This window comes from Nymphalis io, chromosome 26 (genome assembly GCF_905147045.1).
Source record: "Nymphalis io chromosome 26, ilAglIoxx1.1, whole genome shotgun sequence".
NCBI lineage: Eukaryota > Metazoa > Arthropoda > Insecta > Lepidoptera > Nymphalidae > Nymphalis > Nymphalis io.
Genome location: NC_065913.1, coordinates 4361018 through 4369665, shown reverse-complemented (window position 1 = coordinate 4369665; position 8648 = coordinate 4361018). Strand labels below are relative to the sequence as shown.

The window sequence follows — 8648 nt, the reverse complement described above, 5'->3', positions numbered from 1 at the left end:
TCTATTAAAGTGTAAATTGAATCGCTATTTGAAATCTCTAAAGTGATCTATATTTTAATGAAATATTTTTACTCGATTACAACAAAGGCAAAATTTGTTACATTCTATTACATATGTTTTAAATATATGATAATTTCATATGTATAAACAATTTGCTCTCAAAAATTTTGTGACGTAATGACAGTTGAATTTAAAAAAAATGAGAATAAAATTAATAATAAATTGTATTGTTATTAAATACATTCGAAATTCAAGGTCGCGTCATTTGTGATACTGGGAATCAGCTTTAAGTCCAGTTTCGCTCAAATTTGAGTCTGGGTAGATACCACCCACTCAGTGCTTGGTATTGTTGTGTTAGGGTGAGTGAGCCAGTGTAATTACAGACACAAGGGACATAACTTCCTAGTTTCCAAGGTTGTTGGCGAATAGGCAATTTAAGCGATGGTTAACATTTCTTACAATGCCTATGTCTATGGGCGTTGGTGACCACTAACCATCGGGTGGTCCATATGCTCATTGGCCTACCAATACTATGAAAATAAAATAAAGAGTGCGTTCATAAATTTTAGATGTATAATATACTGACATGTCTTTAACTTAAAAGGGTATTAGGTATAAAAAGAAGTCCGTCCTTGGGGTTTTAGCTTGCTTTATCCAAAATTTTATCAAAATCGATTCAATAGTTTAGCCTTGAAAGCCTAACAGACAGAAAGAATTACTTTCATTTATATTATTAATATTGATAGCACAGGTTGGATAAATATGAAAACAGTTTTTATCCTAAATACCCAAACATCAGGTAATACAATTTTTAATTAAGTTTTGTCTAAAAGTGTACATATAAGAGATTGCCTTCTACCAGTTTTGTTTTTAATATATTAGAATGACTACAGGCCAATCGCATTCCTGATATTATGTGGACACACAGCGATCGGGCCCGAACTTTGAAATGAGAGGCATCTAAAAAAAACAAAACACTACAGTAAGAAATAAATAAAATAACAAACATAAAAACTTTTTAGTATTACATAACATATACGGGTTAACAAAAAATAAATTATTAATAAAAATATATATAATAATTATATAACTGTATCTACTAATTAGATATGTCCGAAATAAGTACAGGACTCACGTGTTACATCTTTGACGGTATTATATTTGTGTGTTAAAAAAATAGCCAATCAAACATTGTATAACAACAATCTAATTAATCATTGAATTCCAGTGAATCAGTAATGAGCATGTTTATTGTTAAATCTTCTGTTTATGTTTACTGTCTCCGGTTCTTGTAAATAATGTGTGGACAATTGCAACAAATAGACTTGGTACACCTAGCGACATATCCGAATTGAACCTTATTCCGTTGACTGTAGAGGTGTTTTTAAGACATTGAAATTGTTACTCGTTGTACACCATTCTGGGTATTTAAATGATATATAATAATAAAGTCAGTCATTAGGAAATCTTCGAGTGATAAGTGCGCATTATGAAATTTTAAGAAAGTATATTTTAATTTGGCAAACGTCTGTGTCGAGTTATTACTGTAATTAAATACTTTAAAGCATAAAGTGAATGAGAAAAAAGGTTGGTTTTTGTGTTAAGCGATTTATTAATCATTGTTTCAATCATTTAAAAACCCAATTTATCACATTTAATCATATATAGCATTATTGATATTAACAAAAATCTTATTAATAGTAATGGTAGAAAATTAAAATTAGTAAAGTATTAATGATCGAAAAATATAATTTTTTTTACTTTTATTGTTAAAGAGTTCTAGATTATTCGAAAGACGGGATTTTCTTTAATTACTTATTTATATATAATGCAAATAGGAGATAAAATTCTTTACTTAATAAGGAAACCAATAGTACATTTTGTTTTTCATCAAACATGTAGGCAAATTAACCACATAGATATTGTAGCTGTAAGAAATATTAACATCGTCAATGCGCCACCAACCTTGGTAACTAAGATGTTATGTCCCATGTGCCTGTAGTTATAATATGTGAAGCTTCTAGTTAATTGTTCTTATTTGCTATTCATTAAAATTTAACTACAAGTCCGTTATCAGTATATCATTCAATTGGTTAGTGTTGAGATTAAATCTGATATTATTGACATTTGTACTTTGAAATGATTACAATAATACGGATATAGCCTCTTAAATCTTATTTATGTATTAAATGTGTATGTTTGTTCAATTAGGTTTTAACGTCTGATTGCCAGTTGAGTATATTAGAATAAGACCATAGTACATACTGTTCTGGATGATCGTTAACTATAAATTGTAAAACTAAGTCAGATGTCGATATATATTCAAATAAGCTCGTAAAATTTACGACTTTTTAAGGTGTTCTTGTTGGCCCATAAAACTGATCTCTGTTTCATTTGTCTTAATTTTATTATTATATAGTTTCTAGTGGTATTGTAATATTAATACAACTTATATTTCATATTGTACTTCCAAATTGCGGTAAATTTATTTTTATTTTATTTTTCTTTTCTTTCATTATTATTTTAGATGCTTAGTGTCATTTTTGTATGTCGAGGTTACCTATGAGCATGGTAACTTTTATCAATAGACCTATTAGTTTGTAAACTTTTAATTTGGAATTATTACTGTATGTCATGTTGGTGATCCTAAATAAATAAATTATAAATATAATAAATAATTATTACATCATTCATTGTTTCAGATGCGACTAATTGTGTTATTTATCTGCTTAAGTACAAAATATGCACTTTCCAGCCCAGTGATTACACGACAAGACCTTTTCAAACAAGCACATAGACATGTGTTCTGCGCAAATTTAATAAACTTCAATGACTTTTATTACTCAATGGATGAACCGAAGAACATAACTGGAATACCAGCTGATATGACCGTCCATTGGAAGACTGGTAAAGTATTCTACACGCTAATAAGCGACGAAATGAAAATGAGCCTGCAAGTCTTACATCCCAGCGGCGATACCGAGACAATAAAAGTAGCTGGTTTAGGTCAATCAACGACCGTCGATAACCTTAACGATATTGTATATCTTGCTACTGATAATGGTATTTATAAATACAAAGATGATGGCTCAATCGAACTGTACACGGCTTTGGGGGAAGACGTTATGTATATAACAGTATCGAATGATGGTAATACTATGTACATAGCCACATGGCCTCAGAATCGTGTACATAAAATAACAAATGATGGACAAAAGCAAGAAACATTCCCACCAATACCAAACGGTCACGGCTTAACGATAGATACAAGAAATAATATATTTTTCTCAGCAACTAAGACTTCTTATATTTTAAAAGCAGATCAAAGCGTGCCTATTAAAATAAAAGGTTTGCCAAGTGAACGAATGACCGGTGTCTTCGTTAGTCGTTCAGATGAAATATTTGCTATGGATGAAAACAGTAACCTTTACAGTATTGATGCTGAAAACGCAAGCGCGAAACATTTGGGTAATTTCAACGTGTCCGGTGTTAACACGTTTGCTCTCGATTCTGCTGATAATGTACTCATCGGTGTGAAAAATGGAATTTTGAAGTTTTTAGCTTATGAGAAAAATCCTTGCAGTGATTATGAAAAGTAAATGACTTTATTTAAAATTATTCAAACTACTAATAAAAATTTACCTATCACTAATAATTAAATGTATATTTATAAGTATATGTTGTTCTAACATTAATTTACCTATTATTTTCTTATTTTTACAAGTAATAATTATTTTATTAAATCTAAAATGCTTAATTAACTTATGTACTGGTGGTAGAGCTTTGTGCAAGCTCGTCTTGGTAGGTACCACCCACTCATCAGATATTCTACCGCAAAACAGCAGTACATGGTATTGTTGTGTTCCGCTTTGAAGAGTGAGTGAGCCAGTGTAATTACAGGCACAAGGGACATAACATCTTAGTTCCCAAGGTTGGTGGCGCATTGGTGATGTAAGCGATGGTTAACATTTCTTACAATGCCAATGTCTAAGGGCGTTTGGTGACCACTTAGCATCAGGTGGCCCATATGCTCGTCCGCCTTCCTATTCTATAAAAAAAAATGTAATCACGAAGGTATGTTGCTTATAAATTAACTTCTCTTTATATTTTGTCTAGGTTTTCTTTTAAGCTCATGTTTTTTAAGCCTCTCCAGGGGCTAGCTTCCAATTTTTCTTTAATAAGATTATTATCTAGTGAAAATCATGAACGTTTTTACCGATATTAGGTTCTTATAAAATTATTGTATTATACTAAATTAATCGAAAAACTGAACTTCAAAATAGGACTATATGTTGACCGGTTCACAAGCTTATATGGCCCAGTGGTAAGAACGCGTGAATCTTAACCAATAATCGTGTGTTCAAACCCAGGCAAGCACCACTGAATTTTCATGTGCTTAATTTGTGATTTAATTCATCGACCAAATCTTATATTTCTTATATCGATTTTGGTTCAATAGTTTCTTACTTGTAAAATAATGCATCTAATATTAATAGTTAGTGGTAACACTAACGGCGTCCGTCCAGGGTCGGCGGAGTAGAGCGAGTCATTGCCCCAGCCCAGCGAGCTTTGATTCACAGGTGGGAGGAGGACTAGAGGTCCCCCTCGGCAGGCCTAGCGACATTGGAGGCGGTCCGCCCCCAATTGAGTCGCTGGGTGGAACGGTGTCACGGCACACTCACATTTAGGCTGACGCAGGTACTTACCGGACACGGTTGTTTCGGTAAGTACCTGCACCGGATAGCTCCTTCCATGAGTGTGGTGAGCCTTCGGACACAGCGTGCCACACTCTGAACGAAGAAGACCGGGAAAACGCGTAATCGCGGGTTTTCTAGCGAAAAAAAAAGTGGTAACACTAAAGTTGTCCCACTTCCCCCTTTAGGTCAAGTTATTCATCACACCGTACAAACCTATATTAAAATTAAAATATTAAATCATTTACTGTCTTCTTCGGCTTAATATATACATTTATTAATAAAGATTTTAAATACTCGGTTAAATGAAAAGCTTAGTTGTTATGTACAAATTGCAATGACGTTTAATGTGTTCACTCTATATAAACTTAACCCAAAATTAATTTAAAAAAGCTAACTTAACTGCTTGCTTTATTGATACCGCACTTAAATTAATTTACTGGTAAAACAACTTAGGCAACCATTGATACTACTCGCTTCTAAACTGACCTCAAATTACAGAAAATCCCCTAAAAAAATAATTTATTCATAGCTTAATTGGGTGTTATATAAAAATGTTTCATATTTACTATATAAGTTTTTTTTTAAAGAATAGGAAAGCGGACGAGCATATCGGCCACCTGATGGTAATGGTCATTTCTTACAATGCCAACGCCCATAGGCCCAACGTCTATTTTAAGAAATGTTAACCATGACTTACATCACCAATGCGTTACCAACCTTAGGAACTAAGATGTTATGTCCCTTGTACCTGTAATTATACTGGCTCACTCACCCTTCAAACCGGAACACAACAATACCAAGTAGTGCTGATTTGCGGTAGAATATCTGATGAGTGGGTGGTACCTATCCAGACGAGCATGCACAAAGCTCTACCACCAGCTTTATTTGTTTCAATTTTCAAAGTCGGTTTTATGATATACAAAAGTACCTAATAGAAGGATTTTATGGAACTTTTCTACTATATTACAAAGGCCTAAAAATACTAGAGCAAGGAAACCATGAGCGACACCTTAATAGTCTATTAATATAATTAGCACTACAAATTTATTTTTCACTGATGTTAAAAATATTTAAAAATGTTATGCGTGAGAAACGTTTATTTTGTAACGTTATTTGTAGAAACGTTATTACTATCTTACCCATTGGTTAATCGTAAGCTTCAAAAGCATTTCCAGAGCCTGTTAAAGTTCTTTTAACGAGTAGAAGCATGTTATTACGTACTGTAAAACTTGAATATAATGCATTTGACTATTTATATAGGATAATAATCCGATGAGGTTATTAAGCTGGCGATGGCATCTTGTTATTATCATTAACACGTAATAGCGGCATAAGTCCTTATTGGGCTAGAAACTGAACTAATACACTGCGGCTTTAAGATGGCTTAATCCATAACCTTAATTAACCAACACAATACATAGACACAAAAAAATAAGGCTTAAAAACAGTAATTTGAAAACTGACTATAAAATTGTCTATATTTAATATAATAACTAAGGTAATAGTCACGTTCAATTGCGTGTTTTAAGTCGAGTAAATTAAAAAAAAAGCGTAATCAGTCAATAATATAATAATAATAATAATAATTTATTTGTTTTATATGTTTAATTATATGTTGGTGTATTCCACCAACCCGCATTGGAGCAGCGTGGTGGAATAAGCTCCAAACCTTCTCCTCAAAAAGAGGAGAGGAGGCCTTTAGCCCAGCAGTGGGACATTCACAGGCTGTTACGGTTACGGTTACGGTAATAATTTATTTACACACCCAAAAGATACATGTACAGAATTTGTTTGCAGTATTATCTAACTCTAGGGTTTTTATTTACTTCATTTTGTAGAAATACGTATTTATAGTTTTATTCGCTGACAAATTTGGCGAACACTCAACACTTGACTCCACGCGCATTCTGGTGAAGCCGCGGTTGAAAACCTATTTATACTAATATAATAAATGAGAGCTACTGTCTGTCTGCTTCGCTTTCACGGCTAAGAAACTGAACCGATTTTGATGAAAATTGGTACCTACTACTTACTTTTACCAAATAAATAACTTATATAAATACAAAGATTGTATTACGTATCGGTTTCATTGTCTTTTCACATATCTATAAGTAAATAGGTAAATGTTAAACATTATTATTATATATTATATTTTGACATTTTTAATAGGTTTAATAAAATTGGAAAACGACACAGTAGAAGGCGTAAACATAGACGTACAACGACTACTACTGAAGAAAATGAAGAATACGACGAATGAAATGTTGAAATACTTTCAATTTAATGCAACATAAAAATAAAATCTGAGAATTAAAAAAATATTTTTGATTTGAAAACAACGCCATCTAGTTATATTTATACGAGCTTCAATGTAAATTACTACCTTCTTCAATGCCATCTTGTATGAAAATTATGAACTTAATAGTATTTTAGAGAGAAAAAATTTTCAACAGATTGCAATGTACGTTATATTAAAACTAAAAATACTTTTTATTCCGTTATTTAAACCAAAAAAACCTAATAATAATTATAATATATAAAATTAATGTAATTATTATATAATAAAAGACAGATTACATTTGAAAATATTAAAGTAAAAAATATAGAATTAAATAAATCTATTTTAAGCTCCATCACAACTAAAATCACAAATAAAAACTGTGTGGATTTTTTATATAGCATACATTTTAAACATTTATATCAATTTGGTCAAAATGTGTAACACTGTTATTGAAAATATTTTTTTTAAAATAAATTATTTTCAAAATCTTAATACCCATTACATTTTTAGTATCATATTTATCGATTATTGACTGCTTTCAAGTGAATTAAATTTTTATATTAAAAAAATATTAATCTATGATTTTATTTTGTACTCCTTATTGCACTAGCAACACCACGAGTAAACAAGGCAACACAAGAGTACGTCGAACGAATCCCAAGCTCGAAGTCCGGAGATTCCTACAACTTGTCATTCAGTAAAATTGTCAAACAAAGTTGTCATACGCGTTGGGAATGTGTCAGTGAGCGAACGTTAGCCGCTTGGTGTATAATATTTGTATCGTAAATGTGGTGCGTTTGTGTGATCATGAAAAAACACGTAATAGATTACTTAATTATAAAGTGATAAGAGTGTTTTGAGTTTAGTGTCTTAATAAAAAAGTTATTTTCTTTTGTATGTCATCGGACTCTTCAATATGGCGGCTCCCCGTCACAAATCACAACAGAAAAATATTTCTTCGATATTTTCGAAGTTGCATGGTGCTTTCTCGGATGCAGTCTGTCCCACTAAACTGGCGACGGACAAACGGACTCTCGATAAGACTTGGAAATTAATGGACAAAGTTGTTAAATTATGTCAGCATCATAAAATGAACTTAAAAAATAGTCCGCCGTTTATTCTTGATATTTTGCCCGATACATATCAGAGGTTGCGTATAATATACTCGAAATATGAGGATAACATGCAGGAGTTGAATAATAATGAACATTTTAACATATTTATTATAAATTTGATTAGAAAGTGTAAGCAGGCTATTAAGTTGTTTAAAGACGGTAAAGAAAAAATGTTTGATGAGAATTCTCATTACAGACGTAATTTGACGAAGCTTAGCTTAGTGTTCAGTCATATGTTGAGCGAATTAAAGGCCATGTTTCCTAATGGAACGTTCGCGGGCGACCAGTTTCGTATAACGAAAAGTGATGCTGCCGAATTCTGGAGAACTAACTTCGGAAACAGGTAAGGTTATATAAACGTATGTTCTCGTTCAATTTGTTGTCATTAAATACAGTAGCATTTTTTAATTGCAGGTAAAGTATGTATTATTCATTCGCATAAAGGTCTTACAACATATATAGTATCTAGGTACCAATATATTTAGTATGTATATAGTGATCTATACTATGTTAGGTTACTTTTATTGTATATAAACTTACTAATTGTAATAGTAC

At 31.8% G+C, this 8648-nt stretch overlaps 2 protein-coding genes across 3 annotated transcripts in view; both read left to right on the top strand.

The window, feature by feature from the left end:
• Positions 1-1437: 1437 nt before the first annotated feature.
• LOC126778534 (uncharacterized) lies at positions 1438-7026 on the top strand. The gene is made up of 3 exons (XM_050502175.1): positions 1438-1587; positions 2703-3595; positions 6867-7026. The coding sequence occupies exons 1-3, from the start codon at positions 1576-1578 to the stop codon at positions 6955-6957; spliced, it is 996 nt and encodes a 331-aa protein (XP_050358132.1). The 5' UTR covers positions 1438-1575; the 3' UTR covers positions 6958-7026.
• Positions 7027-7648: 622 nt separating this feature from the next.
• The window catches only part of LOC126778451 (E3 ubiquitin-protein ligase CBL), a 76414-nt gene continuing 75414 nt past the window's right edge, over positions 7649-8648 (top strand). Inside the window, exon 1 of one of the 2 annotated variants that reach the window (XM_050502001.1) lies at positions 7649-8436. In XM_050502001.1, coding sequence (XP_050357958.1) covers positions 7895-8436 — 542 coding nt within the window. In that variant the 5' untranslated portion in view covers positions 7649-7894. The remainder of the gene's footprint in view (positions 8437-8648) is intronic. The other variant, XM_050502002.1, reaches the window with a different exon arrangement.